Here is a 17,867-nt window from a genome sequence, read left to right as displayed (position 1 = left end):
GCGATCTTGGACTCCAAGGTGTGGGGACCTTCTGGGGACCTCTGAGTGGCCAGTGCCAGCAGGTGACGTCAGAGACCCCCTCTGATAGGTCCATACCTGGGTGGGTAGCCAATACCCCTTCCAGGGATATTTACGGTATATCCTCTGGGTGTTTTCTCCGATTCGGTTTGCAAGACTCCTCCAGGACTCCTCTGCATCCTCTGCTTCAGCTTCTGACTGTCAGATCAACCGCAGACTGCTCCAGGAACCGCTGTAACTGCAACAAAGTATCCAGGAAGACTCCTGTGACCTGCAACTTCCGCTCCAGCCAGCAACTGCAGCAGTGTCCAAAGTTTGCACACTCTGAGGAATGCCTGTCTTCACCCTGCACCAGAAGAACCAGAGGAATCTCACGTGGAGTGACAGAGTCACTTCCCTGCTTCAGCAGGCACCTCTTTACGACGGCAACCGGTACTCTGGGACTCCTCTCCTGTCGACGAGCGCGATCCCTAGAACACAGGTGGTGGACTGAAGGGACCCTGACTGTCCAAAGCTCAAGCTGTCCGAATTTGGTGGAGGTAAGAGCTTGCACCCCGTGCCAGACAGTACCCCTGTGCAGCACGTCCTCTGCAGCTCCTTGGGCTTTTGTGCACTTCTTCCAAGAATCCTTTGTGAACAGAATAGCTCATGTTCTCCGGCGGCGTGGGATCCTCCTGTGTAGTGTTACAATGACCGCACTTTGCAATTCATTTTTCCCCGTGTCCTGGGACTCCCGTAGATGTTGCCTGGTCTTCTGAGGGCTCTCTGAAGTGCTGAGAGCCCCATCTTTCACCTCAGTCTGAGTTGAGACCCCCAGGTCCTTCCTAGATCCAGGCAGCTCCTCTTTGACGGAAAACACGTTCATGCAGGAACCAAGGCTTTTTGGTGGAATCCAACGACGCAAACTGCCTGAATCCAACGACTCCATGTGGGGCATCTCCTGCACCAAGCAGGAACCCACAGTTATCTTCTTTGGTGCATTTCTGTACTTTTCTTCCAACTGGAGAATTCACTTTTACACCTTCTTCCAGGTTGACAGGGGCTCCTGTACTTTCTGGTCTCTTCATCAACTTCTGGACCTAGTCTCCTCTCTCCACAGGTCTTTAGTTCCACGAATCCATTGTTCGTTTCTTGAAGGCTTGCTTCGTTCTTTCATAATCCTTCATCACAACTTCTAGTGTGTTCTGAGGAAACTTGCTGTACTTTACTCCTGTTTTCCTGGGCTCTGGGGTGGGGTATTGTACATACCCTTGGTGTCTTCTTACACTCTCAGTGCCCCTATACACACTTCACTAGCCTAGGGGGGAATCCGACTTTCGCTTTCCACTATTTTATTTTATTATATCGCTTGTGTTGCCCCTAGGCCCATTGCAATCTGTTGTATTGTTCACTATTTGTACTATTTTATGACTGTAGGAGTACTGTCTCTATGATATTTTTGGCCTTGTGTCACTAAAATAAAGTACCTTTATTTTTGGTAACACTGAATATTGTCTTTTATTGAGTATAAGTACTGTGTGACTATAGTGGTATTGCAAGAGCTTTGCATGTCTCCTAGTTCAGTCTTGGCTGCACTGCTACAGCTAACTCTATCAGCCTAAGCTGCTAGAAAACTGCCTACATTTCACTATAAGGGATAACTGGACCTGGTATAAGTTGTAAATACCCAAAGTACCCACTACAAACCAGGCCAGCCTCCTACAGGAGGGTGTTGCAGTACAGAGATTGACCGTGACTGGTACTGAAGTTACTCCATCCCTGAGCTGGAGTAAGTTACTACTGTTTTGGATCCATTGGTAGCTGTGGTTGTTTTAAAAGTGTGGTTTCTGAATAGCAATGGGCGTACTCTTTTATCATTCCTTAACCCAACCTTGACTCTAACTTAAACCCTCCCGCTCCACCCTGAACTCCTCCCATTTAGTAATAATGATGCCCTTTTTCCGCCATTCCCCGTCCCATGCACATTTATACTAAGTAGTAAACTTACATGTTGAGTATCTCCTTATTGAAAAGATGAGTGAGGTGGAGATTTGCACTCTTAGCTTCGTGAATAACATGTTATTCTTCTTTAGTAGTGCTATTGAGGTTCTATTAAATGTACTACAAAATGCAGTTTGTGAACATCCCCCATCTTGTCAATCACATGATGAGGGACTATGACGTGGTCAGTGGTATGGATCTGTGAGTGACTGCACGGATAAAGCTGCCACATTTACAGGTGCCAAACTCGATGTTTTAATAATGGACTTTTGATGTTGCATTGTTTATTAGTATATGTGTACTCCTATCAATAGTGAAACCATATTTCTCATTTCAGAGATTATTTCTGCATTGAGAAATCGAGGTAAGAAATCTTACACATTAAACATTGTGCATGTACCCACAGTCTCTGGTATTATTCTATCACCGTATTGACTCAAATTTACTCAAATTTATCAGGAAGTCTGTAAAAAGCCTCTAGGTCCGGCTTAGTAAGGAATTTTGTGACCACAAATGGACCAAACCCAATTTGTGATTTGATGTCATGTTACTAAATTGCAATTTAAATATTGCTTTATTGAAAAACAGTCATAGACATAGTAAACTGCTGACCCCATCCGGCCACCATCCCTCTGATTTTGGCCAATTATAGTGGGTTGCAATTTGAGACCTGCCTCTTACATATTAATGATGTAGGTTGGACTGTGACCCACTAAGAATGGTGATTCTACTAGTACATAAGTTGGTTCACAAAATCAGAATTGATTTGGTAAAAGTAGGTGTGTAATTTGCAACCACTTTTACAGAATCAATTCTTATTATATTCGTCCCTAGTCCCTTGTGCCAGTCCCTTGCATATCCTTAGATATTCCTCCACTCATGATCATTGAGACACGTAGTACCAACAGGAGCTGAAAAATGGATCACTCACCCATCCGTCCTCTTGCCTCCTCATGGTTTCCTTACCATCTTCTCTACTTTATAGGGAAACAGAAATATCTGGGTGTGGGCCATTCAGAGTCAGTCCCCTGAGTTGGAGTAATGCATACATATTTGATAGGATTCTTTCTCTGTATTATATGATACTGGCAAGATCAATGAATCTGCAGTGGCCAGACATTTTTCTGTCTTATGCATCTTAAGTAGGGAGCAGGCCCGTCAACTGACACCTATGGTCATGGACCACTCATACTAACACCTATGGTGATGCGCCACTCATTCTAACACCTATGGTGATGCGACACTCATACTAACACCTATGGTGATGCGCCACTCAAACTAACACCTATGGTGATGTACCACTCATACTAACATCCATGGTGATGCACCACTCATACTAACAACTATGGTGATGCACCACTCATACTAATACCTATGGGGATGCACCACTCATACTAATACCTATGGTGATGCACCATTGATGCTAGCATCTATAGTGATGTATCACTCACACTAACACCTATGGTGATGCACCACTCATACTAACACCTATGGTGATGCATCACTCATACTAACACCTATGTTGATGCACCCTAACACCTATGGTGATGCACCATTGATGCTAGCACCTATGATGATGTACCGTACTCATACCAACACCTATGGTGATGCACCACTCATACTAACACCTATGGTGATGTACTGTCCTGTCTTCTGTGGTCTGACCCCTGACTGAGTTGCACTTCAACACTTGTCTTTCTATTGCCCTCTTCTGTGTAGACCAGACATATTATGATGTATGCTTCCTCTTTTCTGTCCCTGTCTCTTCCTCCTTTAGGTTTAGATACAACTCTTCTGTCTATGGTCTGTGACTGAAACCCTCTTTAAATCTTAATTTACAGTGGAAGTTACAATGGACCCAAACACAGCTCACCCTGAACTTCACATCTCAAATGACTACAAGACAGTGACACGAGGAGAGAAACAGGCCGATTTACCGGACTATCCTGAGCGCTTCGATACTAGACTCTATGTGCTGGGTTCAGAGGGGTACTCCACAGGGAAGCATTACTGGGAGATCGAGGTGAAGAACGGTAGTGGGTGGACCATAGGGGTCGTCCAAAGTACTATCAAGAGAAAGGGAAAGTTGGACCTGTCACCTAACGAGGGAGCATGGCTGCTGGAGCTGAGGAGTCCACGATACTTTGCACTCACATCACCCCCAACTCCCCTGGTCATCAGGAGTGAGCTCAAGAAGGTTGGAGTTTATCTAGACTGCAAAAGCAACAAAGTATCCTTCTTCAATGCTGACACCTTGGACTATATTTATACATTCCGGTGTTCGTTCTCCAAAGAAACACTATTTCCGTTCTTCTCTTTATGGAGCAGAGAAGCACAAATCACACTGTGCTAAGAGGAAGAAGAATATCATAAAAAGAAACCTCAAAAAAATCATCTTTTGTGATGACATCAGCTTTATCAGAACATCAGTGACTACATCCCAGATGGATAGCTTCTCAGGGTGTGTGACCTTTCTGGGTGATCTGGAAACCTCTGTGTGATGTACACGAGGTGGGACCTGTCTCAGTGTGCCCACCACAGAAGCAGTGTCTGGGAGTGTTTTCCGTAGTGTTCCCACTGAGTGAGTGACAACTGCCATATGAACATGGGATTTGTGGTAGATGGGGGGGATGTGTGCCAGCTTGCGATATGGTAATAGTGGAAGAGGGGAGGCCTTGAAAGGAGTTCTCAAAAAATATTCTTGTCTTCAATATAGTGAAATATATTTAAATAACAATGCCTATTTTCTTGGACATCAGGGTAGTTGGAGCCTGGATATCTTTAAGTGGTCACCAGGGGAAGCAGCTGCGACCCTTGGTTTGCCCTTTGAGACCCTTGGTACTGCGTTTGCAATACCGTGCATTAATTTCAGCAAAAACAATGCTCAGAACAGAGGATAAACAGTACCTGAATATTGCTTTCTACATAACAGGCTGATTCCTGATACTTTTCCGGGTATGGGGTTGGGACTGATCGCTTAGACCAGGTTAGGCAGAGAGTTACAACCTCTATCCTCTGAGTTATAGACCTAGGGTTAGGTAAGAATTTATAGAACCTCTAGAAAATCTAGAATCACATCCAACATGGTGTGGTTGTTTGTTTTTCTTCACCCTGATCATAAAGCTGGTTACCTTGCTTTGTTTCATCTGCCTAGTTATCGAAGTCAATGCTTTTATACAAGATTGTGATGGCTTCAATGACTTTATTGAAAACTCTTCTCACATTTCTGTGTCTTGCCTTGGCGTGTGTACGTGACTGAGTGAAAGGGGTATGATCTGTTTCCTCGACTTTCCCAAGAAGTCAGAGTGTCATGTTCAGGTTGCCGTGATCACTTTTTCCCCCCAGCAGGTTTGGAGGGCACTGTGAGCTAGCAGGAATTAGGGTGACAGCTACTCACGGTGTGGGTGAACTCAATCTCGCACACTTGGCAGTGCCACTGTCACTCAGTGCTGCCGTCCTAAACACCTAGTCCTATTGCCAAAGTAGGAGCCGTGTAACAAAATGTGGTCTGCTGACCCGGGGAGTCTACTGTCCTTGTGATGGAATACAATCATAGTGGGTTGCAGTTTGCCACCTACCTCATTAATATTCTTAAACTAAGTTGTATTTCGTCCAACTTCGATTAGCTTTTTTAAGAACTGACCTATTAGTACAGAAGTTGGTTCTTACTGGTAGCAGTTTCCAACTAGATATTTGTATACCTGTTCTAGAAAACAAATTCAGCAGTGCAATACGCACTCTCCGGAATAAATAAAAACGTAATAGATAAAATGGATCTGCATTTTGAAACATGTTGCTGACTTTCATTATTCACAAAACATAGGAAATTATGTGTTTGAGTAAAAACGTATTCTCCGTTCTTTGCATAAGTGATATCACCTTACAAGTGATCATTTTGAAAATGTATTAACATTGAAAAGGGCTGAATTAAGTGAAAAAAAAATGTTTACTTTCAATATATTTGGGTTCCAAATGTTATTCTGATTTGTTGTAGGGCTTTGTTCTACTCTTCCAATAAACACATAATTTGTTATGCTTTAATAGTTGTGTGATGCTTCTATTTAGTCAGCACCCTATTCAAAATATAGGTGGTATGTAGAATAGACATTTATCTATGTTAATATCTGTTCTGCTATTTTCATTGTGTGCTTCAAATCAAATCAAATCAGGGTTTATAATGTGCAACTACTCACCCGTAAGGGTCTCAAGGCGCTATGCGGGGTTTGTCCTCTGAGCTTCAGTTGAAGAGCCAGGTTTGAAGGTCCTCCCTGAATTGGGGTAGCGATGGTGACTGCCTGAGGTGCAGGGGCAGGGTGTTCCAGCTCTTAGCCGCAAGGTAGGTGAAGGATCTTCCACTCGCCGAGGCCTTCCACATGCGGGGTACAGCTGGTGCTTGTTGAGTGGAGAGGACTGGTGGGGGAGTAGGACATGATGCAGTGGTTGAGGTAGATGGGTCCTAGGTAATGGAGAGCCTTTTAAGCATGGACGAGGAACTTGAAATTAATTATTTTCCCAATGGGAAGCCAGTGAAGATCTCTTAAGTGGTTGGAGATACAGTATGTTTGCGGCAGGAAATGTCCAGGAAGAATGTGGCTGAGGCATTTTGGATGTGCTGTAGTTTCTTCCATTTCTTCCAGCTGGTACCAGCGTAGAGGGTGTTGCCATAGTAGAGTCTGCTGGTAACCAGTGCATGGGTTACAGTCTTGCAGCAGTCCTTTGAATCCATTTGTAGATCTTCTGGAGAAGTTGGAGTGCGTGAAAGCAGGAGGATGTGACTGAGTTGACTTGGCGGGTCATGGTGAGCGATAAATCCAGGATGAAGCTGAGGTTGCGTGCATGGTTTGTTCAGGTCCAGGAGGGGTGCTGATGGTTGATGGCCACCAGGAATCATCCCAGGCTGATGTGGTTGCTCCCAGGATGAGGATCTCAGTCCTGTTGGAGTTGAGCTTGAGGCATCTGTCCATCATCCACGGCATTCCATCCCGTTGTAGAAATTCTTCTTGATAGTAGTGGGGTTTTCAGTCCGTGAGATGATCAGCTGGGTATTGTCGGCGTAGGAGACGATGTTCAGCCCATGGTGCCTGACAATGGATGTGAGTGGGACAATGTACATGTTGAAGAGTGTGGGGCTCTGGGGGGAGTCCTGTGGAACTCTGCAGCTGATCTTCATAGGTTCTGACAGTTAAGGTGGGAGTCTAACTCTCTGTGTTCAACCAGACGGAAAACAGCATATCCTTTGTAGGGCCTTTCAGCTGATGCCGGCTGCTTGGAGTCTGGAGCAGAGGGTGAGGTGTGAGACTGGGTCAGAGGTAGGTCCAGTAGGATGAGGGCTGCTGTATGGCCACAACGGATGTCATTTGTGGTGCCGAGGAGGGTGGTCTCTATGCTGTGATTGTACCTGAAGTCTGATTAGGAGGTGTCCAGCATGTTGTTGTCCTCTATATGCTTCTTCACGAGTGGGTGGATCTCGGAGTGCTTCCAGGCCTCTGGGAAGGTGGCTGCTTCTATGGAGCAGTTGAGGGTATGCAGGAGCTCAGGTGCGATGGATGTGTTGGCCTTGTTGAAAATATGCTGAGGACAGGGGTCCAAAGGGGCTCGGGAGCGGATGCCACTCATGATGGAGCAGATCTCAATTGTGGTGAGGGTGGTCCAGCGGTGCAGGGTCTGTGTTGGTTAGATAGGTTGGATCTGAAAGGTTGTTGGAGTGCTCAAAGGGTCTAGGGATTCGAACCTGGGATCCAGCTTAAGTCTTTAACATTAGAAATGTAAATTATTTTGATGTCATCAGGATCAACGTCATGTAACATCACTGCAGTAGAAGATTCAGTGTCAAAGGTCATAATATGTTGCTTCCTATGATGTCATTGGGCTGGTATGTGATGCCACTTCTGTTACCCCTGGCACTTTGGTGAATTAACGTTCATGTGATGAATACGCTTTCAGTTTACTTGGACGGGGGTTGCTTGGACCAGGCAGCTAAGGGAGTAAATGAGGAGATGAACTGGATCAGAGGGAGGAATGAGGGAGCGGGATAGATGCTGAATCCAGGAGAAGTGAAGGGAGAGAGGGAGCAGGGAGAATAGAGTGAGATAGAAAGCAAATAGCAGAACTAAAGGAGGAGTGGTATTAAATGATAAAACACAGTAAGTTAAATCAGGATATTCAAGGATCTTTGGAGGGAGAGTTACGAGATCAGCATGTGTACAGCGCTTAGAAACAGTGACCATTAGCCCAGTCTTGAAGCTCAGTGTTATTCTGCAGGATGTGGCTGTGCCTTCAACCCATGGGCTGCTCCCTTGTGCACATGAATCCCAGGTTCCCTGCCACCTGAGCTGGGTTAGTGGGCAGAGATTGTTCAGTTGTCATGATTCAGTGTACCCAAGACAAGGAGACAGAAGTGGGTTCCAGGTACTCGGAGTCAATGCTGTTTTAGAAGTACTTCTAAGTGACTATGTAGTCCTTGTGAGAAGAGGCCTCTTTTGTCATGGTTAGCCTGTCACTTTTTGCCTGGTACATGACGTAGCCTCAAAGTTGTTAGGGCCCAGGGCCCCTGCTAACCAGGTTCCCTGTGCCAGATCTCTTTCTGTAAAACTCTTGTGATGCATTGGCAGAATTGGCAACACCTTTAGCTGCCACTACAATTCCCTAGCAAATGGTACTTAGGTACCCAGGGCATGGGGTACTAAGGGTAGGCCCCTGAGGCCAGCAGCACAGATTGTGCCACCCTCTGAGAACATGCACCCAGAAGCACCAAGCACTGCCATTGCAATCCTAAACGACAAATTTGACATGGCATACACCCCTCTGGCAAGCCTTGCACTATAGTATATGTGTTGGCATAGATGCATGAGCAATATGCCCCTACTGTTTCCTTGCCAAATCTGGGACAGATGACGTGAAGAGTACATCCATTCTAATATATGTGCTGGACACTGGTCAGTACAGGTTTCACAGCTACATGATGGCTACTCAGAACCCTGAGTTGTTTGGTAACAAACAACTCAGAATGATAAATCCAAACTGGTACCAGTATTGGATCTGTTACAAAATTTTCCCAGGGTTCACCTCAGAGGTGCCCCTTGAAAAAGATAACTACCCTGTAATGGTTGCTGACAAGATCCCGAATTCCTGGGGTGAGAGATCCTGCTCTTTGGGATTCAGAACAAAGTCCTTCCTGGGTGGAGGTGGTAATACCTCCTCACTCAGGAATGTGCAATGACCTGCTGGTGAGCTTCAAAGGGCACCCCAGCATTAAAACTCGACCCCCAGGCCTCCTGCTGGAAGCAAATGGCAGCACTGTTGCAATTCCCCACTTTTGGCAGGAGCAATGGCAGAAAAGCAGACAAAGGCTAGGTGGAGTGGTCACCCCCAGCTTGCACCACTCCTAAAGTGTTGCATGCAAGGTTACCTCTCCATTTAATTCTCCTTCATCTTGGATGGAAGGAGAATAGCCAGTCAGGTGTAGGGAAGTGATCCTTCCCACAGGAAGTGGTCACTTAGTGGGTGTAGCCACCTTAAGGTGTCACGTAGGCTCTCATTATCCTAATGAGACTACTGGATTTTTGGGCGGCAAGATCGTTCACAGTGTGGGGGACTAAGCCTGACCCACGGAGAAGGACCCTTGTCACCCCAAATCCGGGTTGTGCTCCGGCTAACTAGCAGTACCTTATCTCTCCCAGAGGGAAGAGACAATTGGGCAGCCGAGTGCACGACATCTTAGTGCTTCCATGGAAGTTGTGGTCACTCAGGTCACAACCAGTTCTCTCATACAAAGTGCGGTCTCATATTTAAATGACAAAGGCAGTTTGAGTTTTAAAGATTGGTTTAATAAAATGACTGCATTTTAGATAACAAGGCGTGAGCCACAATAACCAGAATCATACAACACAGTAGGATTGAAATAGTAACAAGGAGAGTGAAACATAAGAATAATGCTATCATAGTGCAACTATGCCACCTAGATTACGTTATCTCTCTAACTTATATTTTGAGCACAGCACGTTAAGCTCTAAGCTTGCCTTTCAGATTCTCCGGGAGGACATTAACCCTCATACCTGAGCAAAAGCCTGTGATCTGGATCAGCATCTGCAACAGGGCAGTCAGCGTCTAGTTGTGGGTTCCTGGTCGGAATCTCCCTCTTACGTGTACCAGGACTAGAAAGTGTTTTTATAACTAACATGCCGGTGTTCTAAGAAATGTCCCTACGTAAGAATGTGTACTTTCTACGAACCCTGAAGACTAAACTTCTACCACGTCTATCGGCAATGCACCAGACTGTATCCTTGACTGAAGCACAGAGTGAGCAAGAATGTATTGTTTGAGAACTTCAGTGCTGAAGTAAGCTAAACAGTGTGATAGAAGAAAATAAAACAAGACCTTGAAACTGGTTATTGTAAAATAACAGTGCATGGCTAAATAAAATGCATCTAGGGCAAAGTGCACAGAGGCCTAATACTTTAAGCAAACACGCAGAAAGCTACATTAAAAATGGCTACACTACAAAGGTAGATGACCAATTGGTCACTACCAGGTGTCCTCTAAAATACCCACTAAATACATATTTAGTGGTTATCCCTAGACCAAGAAATCGGATTCTAGAAACAAAAGAAGACCAGCAGCAAAGAAGACCCAAGGCTCAAGAATAGAAGTCCTTCTGCACCAAACAAAAGTGCCAAACCCTGCCTGCAGCACCCAGGACTGGACAATCAGTGATAAGTAGTTGTTTGGATATTGGACAGGCTCTACAACCCCCAGGGGACTTCAACTCTTTGAAAATCACCAATGATCTCCCTCCAGATTGAAGTTATCACTATACGACACCAAGGAACAAAAGATTCACTGAAGCCCGCTTCACTGACTGGCCACAAACCATGGAACCGGATGCTGCAGCCTGGGTAAACTTCACCTGATGAACTATTAGGACAAAGTGTGCAATAATGGTGGCACTGCACCCTCCAGTGGCCAGACCGTGCAATAGCTCCAGGTACTGGTCACTTCATGTCAGACATCCAGAAAGGCAATCCATTCTGGACTGAAAAAGGACCAGGCAGAAGATCAAGTTAAGGGACTTCAAGAACTACCTGGACCTCCCACCAGAGTGCTTCTGCATACTTGCAAGTGACCCTCCAATGTGCCTACCTCCTGCTTCTAAGTTCACCTTTGCGCACAGCTCCTGGCTCGCCGATTCCCTCTCCAGCTGGCCGCCCTGTGACCTGCACTGAAGGACCAACTGAGCCCTAAGGGTCCCTCACCCCTTGCGACCTTGACACTCCAAGGGTCCTCCAGGATTCACCTTTAAACTTACTTGTGCTGTGCTTTTCCAAGTAGTACCCCGCAATTGCCCTGCACCAGCTCCAGAGACATTTTCCCGCCGCTCCCGCCAGAACCGGGAGCCACCTGAACTTCTCTAGCTGAAACACTGTGCCCACTGATGCCCTAGACCAACCTACAAAAGAAGAACTTGATAAACCTCCTTTCTGATTTTATATGCATTTTTAAATGATATCCGACATTGAGTCGTATGGTGCGCAATTATGCACAAAAGGACTATTTTTATTAAACTTCGAAAACTCATAACTTAAAAAGTACTTGCCTAATTTTGATAATCTTACAATTTATACAAAAATCTGTGGTATTTTCATAAATTGGACTCAAGTTATTATTTTGAATGTATTAATTGATGCTGTGAGTAGAACAAATGCTTTGTACTTCTCCAAGATTAGCCTAACTGTTCAACCAAGATACCATAAATGTGAGTATTAGTTTAGGAGGCTGGCCTGGTCTGTAGTGGGTACCTTGGGTACTTGCACCTTATACCAGGTCCAGTTATCCCTTATTAGTGAAATAGTAGTGTTCTAGTAGCTTATGCTGATAGAGGTAGCTATAGCAGAGCAGAGCAGCTAAGGTTGAGTTAGGAGACATGCAAAGCTCATGCAATACCACTTATAGGGCCAGATGTAGTAAGATATGTATTTGCGAATTAGAAATTGCGAGTCGGTGCAACTCCCAATTTCCGACTCACAAAATCATATGCAGAATGGTGTCTCAGACACCTTCTGCGAATCGCAAGGGTGTCGCAAAGACCCACCTCATTAATATTAATGAGGTGGGTCGCAATTTGCGACCCCCTTGCGATTCCCTATACTCACTGGGATGGTGGCCTGCTGGAGACAGCAAACCTCCATGTCTGTGACAGCTTTTTTAATAAAGCAGTTTTTTTGTATTGCAGACCGGTTTCCTTAAAGGAAAACGAGTTGCAATACAAAAGAAAAAATGAAACCATTTGGTTTCGTTTTTTCAGAGCAGGCAGTGGTCCATCTCTGAAAAAATGTTTTGAAAAAATGTTTTGGGCGACATTCACAAAGCGGAAGGGGTCCCATGGGGACCTCTTCCCTATTGCGAATGAGTTAGCACCCACTTGACATGTTTGCGCCATGCAAAACGCTTTCTACATCTGGCCCATAGTTCCACAGTACTTATACACAAGTAAAGACAATACTCAGTGTTACCAAAAATAATGGTACTTTATGTGGGTGACACAAGGCCAAAAATATCTTAGAGGCAATACTCCTTCTGGAGGTAAGTATTATACACCATATATACACTAGACACCAACATAAGATAGGTAATTAGGCATAGGATAGTGCAAACAATAGGAAATGCTAAAGAATGCAATGGAAGAAAATATGTCTAGGGGCAACACAAATCATATACTAAGAAAGTGGAATGCGAACGACGAATACCCCCCTAGACAAGTGTAGTGTGCAGAGAATCGCTGGGAGAGTAAGAAAACCACAAAGGTGAGGAAAATACCCCACCCCAGAGCCCAGGAAAGTAGGAGTAAAGTACTGCAAGTTTCCTTAGGACACACTACAAGTCGTGACTAGAGTTATTGCAAGAACCAAGCAAGACTGCAAACAACAAATGGTGGATTCCTGGACCTAAAGACCTGAAAAGGAAGGAGACAGAGTCCAGAAGTTGAAAGATGTTCCAGGAAGGACAGGAGCCTCTCCCAACCCAGAAGAGGGTGAAAAGAAGAGTCCCCGGTTGGACGAAGACTGCAGAAATGCTCCCAAGGAAGATGTCAGCAGGTTCCTGCATGATGCATTGGATGTCCCACAAAGGGAAGTTGAATGCAGGCGAGTTTTAGCGCTAGGGGTTGCACAAACCATATACTAAAAAAGTGGAATGCGAGAGTCGGTCCCCCACGTAGGCAAGTGTAGTTTGTAGAGTGGAGCTGAGAGTACTAGAAAACCCCAAAGGTAAGTACTAGAACCCACCCCAGTGACCAGGAAAGCAGAAGTAAATTGCAGTAACTTTCCCAGAACACACAGAGAAATGAAAAAGAATATTATGCAAGAACCAGAAGAGACTGCAAGACACCAACCTTGGATTCCTGGACCTGTAGACTTGTGGAAGAAGGGTACCAAGTCCATGAAGCACAGAAGAGTCCAGGAAGAACAGGAGCCGCAGCTAACCCGAATGAAGGTGCAAAAGAAGAACCACTGGTGAGGAAGAACAGTCAGGATTGCACCCAAGAAGACAAAGTCGGATTCCTAGAGGGTGCAAGTGCTGTCCCTCGCCGGATGGAGGATTGCAGTCTTGTTTGCATTGTCGGAGTCCACCAACAAGCCTTGGTGTGAGAAAGTAGCCTCTTTCTAGCCTTGTTACCCCCACTTTTAGCCTGTTTGTGAGTGTATGTCAGGGTGTTTTCACTGTCTCACTGGGATCCTGCTAGCCAGGGCCCGGTGCTCATAGTGAAAACCCTATGTTTTCAGTATGTTTGTTATGTGTCACTGGGACCCTGCTAGTCAGGACCCCAGTGGTCATAAGTTTGTGGCCTATGTGTATGTGTTCCCTGTGTGGTGCCTAACTGTCTCACTGAGGCTCTGCTATCCAGAACCTCAGTGGTTATGCTCTCTCATTTCTTTCCAAATTGTCACTAACAGGCTAGTGACCAATTTCACCAATTCACATTGGCATACTGGGACACCCTTATAATTCCCTAGTATATGGTACTGAGGTACCCAGGGTATTGGGGTTCCAGGAGATCCCTATGGGCTGCAGCATTTCTTTTGCCACACATAGGGAGCTCTGACAATTCTTACAAAGGCCTGCCACTGCAGCCTGAGTGAAATAACGTCCACGTTATTTCACAGCCATTTTACACTGCACTTAAGTAACTTATAAGTCACCTATATGTCTAACCTTTACCTGGTAAAGGTTAGGTGCAAAGTTACTTAATGTGAGGGCACCCTGGCACTAGCCAAGGTGCCCCCACATCGTTCAGGGCAAATTCCCCGGACTTTGTGAGTGCGGGGACACCATTACACGTGTGCACTACATATAGGTCACTACCTATATGTAGCTTCACAATGGTAACTCCGAATATGGCCATGTAACGTGTCTATGATCATGGAATTGCCCCCTCTATGCCATCCTGGCATAGTTGGTACAATCCCATGATCCCAGTGGTCTGTAGCACAGACCCTGGTACTGCCAAACTGCCTTTTCAGGGGTTTCACTGCAACTGCTGCTGCCAACCCCTCAGACAGGTTTCTGCCCTCCTGGGGTCCAGCCAGGCCTGGCCCAGGATGGCAGAACAAAGGACTTCCTCACAGAGAGGGTGTTACACTCTCTCCCTTTGGAAAAAGGTGTTAAGGCAGGGGAGGAGTAGCCTCCCCCAGCCTCTGGAAATGCTTTCATGGGCACAGATGGTGCCCATTTCTGCATAAGCCAGTCTACACCGGTTCAGGGACCCCTCAGCCCTGCTCTGGCGCGAAACTGGACAAAGGAAAGGGGAGTGACCACTCCCCTGACCTGCACCTCCCCTGGGAGGTGCCCAGAGCTCCTCCAGTGTGCTCCAGACCTCTGCCATCTTGGAAACACAGGTGCTGCTGGCACACTGGACTGCTCTGAGTGGCCAGGGCCAGCAGGTGACGTCAGAGACTCCTTCTGATAGGCTCCTTCAGGTGTTGCTAGCCTATCCTCTCTCCTAAGTAGCCAAACCCTCTTTTCTGGCTATTTTGGGTCTATGCTTTGGGGAATTCCTTAGATAACGAATGCAAGAGCTCATCCGAGTTCCTCTGCATCTCTCTCTTCACCTTCTGCCAAGGAATCGACCGCTGACCGCGCTGGAAGCCTGCAAAACTGCAACAAAGTAACATAGACGACTACTGCAACTCTGTAACGCTGATCCTGCCGCATTCTCGACTGTTTTCCTGGTGGTGCATGCTGTGGGTGTAGTCTGCCTCCTCTCTGCACTAGAAGCTCCGAAGAAATCTCCCGTGGGCTGACGGAATCGCCCCCCTGCAACCGCAGGCATCAAAGAACTGCATTACCGGTACCCTGGGTCTCCTCTCAGCACGACGAGCGAGGTCCCTTGAATCCAGCAACTCTGTCCCAGTGACTCCCACAGTCCAGTGACTCTTCAGTCCAAGTTTGGTGGAGGTAAGTCCTTGCCTCCCCACGCCAGACTGCATTGCTGGGAACCGCAACTTTTGCAGCTACTCCGGCCTCTGTGCACTTCCGGCGGAAATCCTTTGTGCACAGCCAAGCCTGGGTCCACGGGACTCTAACCTGCATTGCACGACTTTCTAAGTTGTCCTCCGGCGACGTGGGACTCCTTTGTGCGACTTCGGGTGAGCACCGTTTCACTCTTCTTCGTAGTGCATATTCTGGCACCTCTGCGGGTGCTGTCTGCTTCTGAGAGGGCTCCTTGTCTTGCACGATGCCCCCTCTGTCCCCAGACGCAATTGGCGACATCCTGGTCCCTCCTGGGCCACAGCAGCATCCAAAAACTGTAACTGCACAATTTGCAGCTAGCAAGGCTTGTTGGCGGTATTTCGGCGGGAAAACACTTCTGCACGACTCTCCACGGAGTGCGGGATCCATCCTCCAAAGGGGAAGTCTCTAGCCCTTGTCGTTCCTATAGAATCCTCAGCTTCTACTGTCCAGTAGCAGCTTCTTTGCACCCACAGCTAGCATTTACTGGGCATCTGCCCATCTCCGACTTGCTTGTGACTTTTGGACTTGGTCCCCTTGTTCCACAGGTACCCTCGACTGGAAATCCATTGTTGTTGCATTGCTGGTTTGTGTCTTTCCTACAGAATTCCCCTATCACGACTTCTTTGTCCTTTGGGGAACTTTAGTGCACTTTGCATTCACTTTTCAGGGTCTTGGGGTGGGCTATTTTTCTAACCCTTAATATTTTCTAATAGTCCCAGCGACCCTCTACAAGGTCACATAGGTTTGGGGTCCATTCGTGGTTCGCATTCCACTTTTGGAGTCTATGGTTTGTGTTGCCCTTATCCCTATGTGTCCCCATTGCATCCTATTGTAACTATACATTGTTTGCACTGTTTTCTAAGACTATACTGCATATTTTTGGTATTGTGTACATATATCTTGTGTATATTTGCTATCCTCATACTGAGGGTACACTCTGAGATACTTTGGCATATTGTCATAAAAATAAAGTACCTTTATTTTCAGTATATCTGTGTATTGTGTTTTCTTATGATATTGTGCAAGTGACACTAGTGGTACTGTAGGAGCTTCACTCGTCTCCTAGTTCAGCCTAAGCTGCTCTGCTAAGCTACCATTATCTATGAGCCTAAGCTGCTAGACACCCTATACACTAATAAGGGATACCTGGGCCTGGTGCAAGGTGTAAGTACCCCTTGGTACTCACTACAAGCCAGTCCAGCCTCCTACATTGGTTGTGCAGCGGTGGGATAAGTCCTTTGCAACTACTTACCACTTTTGTCATTGTACTTTTCATAAGAGAAAAATATACAAAACAAGTTCAGTGAATGTACACCTAACCAAAAAGTTTTGCATTTCCTCTTTTCACTCTTTTCTAAGTGCTGAAAAGTACCTCTAAACTTTCTAAAAGTTCTTAAAAAGTTTTAAAAGTTTTTTTTTTCCTGTCTTTTCTAAAAGTTCTGAAAAACTTTTTCTCTCTTTTTCTGTCACTTAAACACTTTCTAAAATGTCTGGCACAGGCCAAACTGTTGATCTGTCCAAACTTGCATATGATCACCTTAGCTGGAAAGGAGCAAGGAGTCTCTGCATACAGAGAGGTTTAAGTGTAGGGAAGAATCCCCCCAGAGAACTGTTGGTTAACATGCTTATAGAACAGGAAAAGGCCAGTTGAAAAAGTTGCTAATGGTTCACAATCTGATCCAGGGACTCCCCTAGAAAAGAGCCAGGAAAGAAACTTCCTAGCCTGCCCATTACTAGACAGCCTAGCATAGTTGGTACTGATGTAGATTAACACCATACTGATAGTGTTGTTTCACATCATAGCAAGAGTATTCCTTCTCACCACAGTAGAACTGATGTTTCTGTTATCCAAGCTGTTAGGATGCCTTCTGTAAGGGATGGGTCTCCTTCTGCCCTTTCTCATCATACTTCTGTTTCAAAGCATGTCCCTCCCACCCACCCTGATGACAGATTGTTAGAAAGGGAACTCAATAGATTGAGAGTGGAGCAAACCAGACTGAAGCTCAAGAAGCAACAGCTGGATTTGGATAGACAGTCTTTAGAAGTAGAGAAGGAAAGACAGAAACTTGGTTTAGAAACCCATGGTGGCAGCAGCAGTATTCCCAATAGTCATCCTGCAAAAGAGCATGATTCTAGGAATCTGCACAAGATAGTTCCCCCTTATAAGGAGGGGAATGACATTAACAAGTGGTTTGCTGCACTTGAGAGGGCCTGTGTTGTACAGGATGTCCCTCAAAGGCAGTGGGCTGCTATCCTATGGCTATAATTTAGTGGAAAAGGTAGGGATAGGCTCCTTACTGTGAAAGAAAGTGAAGCCAATGATTTCAAAGTTCTTAAAAATGCACTCCTGGATGGTTATGGCT

The 17,867-nt window shown here is 45.8% G+C and overlaps 1 protein-coding gene across 1 annotated transcript in view; it reads left to right on the top strand.

The window, feature by feature from the left end:
- LOC138279330 (butyrophilin-like protein 2) overlaps positions 1–6,026 on the top strand; it is a 430,170-nt gene extending 424,144 nt beyond the window's left edge. The window contains exons 12-13 of the mRNA XM_069219396.1: positions 2,336–2,362; positions 3,840–6,026. Of these exons, the coding sequence (XP_069075497.1) occupies positions 2,336–2,362; positions 3,840–4,351 (539 nt within the window). The 3' untranslated portion in view covers positions 4,352–6,026. The remainder of the gene's footprint in view (positions 1–2,335; positions 2,363–3,839) is intronic.
- Positions 6,027–17,867: the final 11,841 nt, after the last annotated feature.

The sequence above is a fragment of the Pleurodeles waltl genome, chromosome 2_2 (assembly GCF_031143425.1).
Source record: "Pleurodeles waltl isolate 20211129_DDA chromosome 2_2, aPleWal1.hap1.20221129, whole genome shotgun sequence".
Classification (NCBI taxonomy): Eukaryota; Metazoa; Chordata; class Amphibia; order Caudata; family Salamandridae; genus Pleurodeles; species Pleurodeles waltl.
Note: the sequence above shows the minus strand (reverse complement) of the source record. Positions and strands in the feature narration are given on the sequence as shown.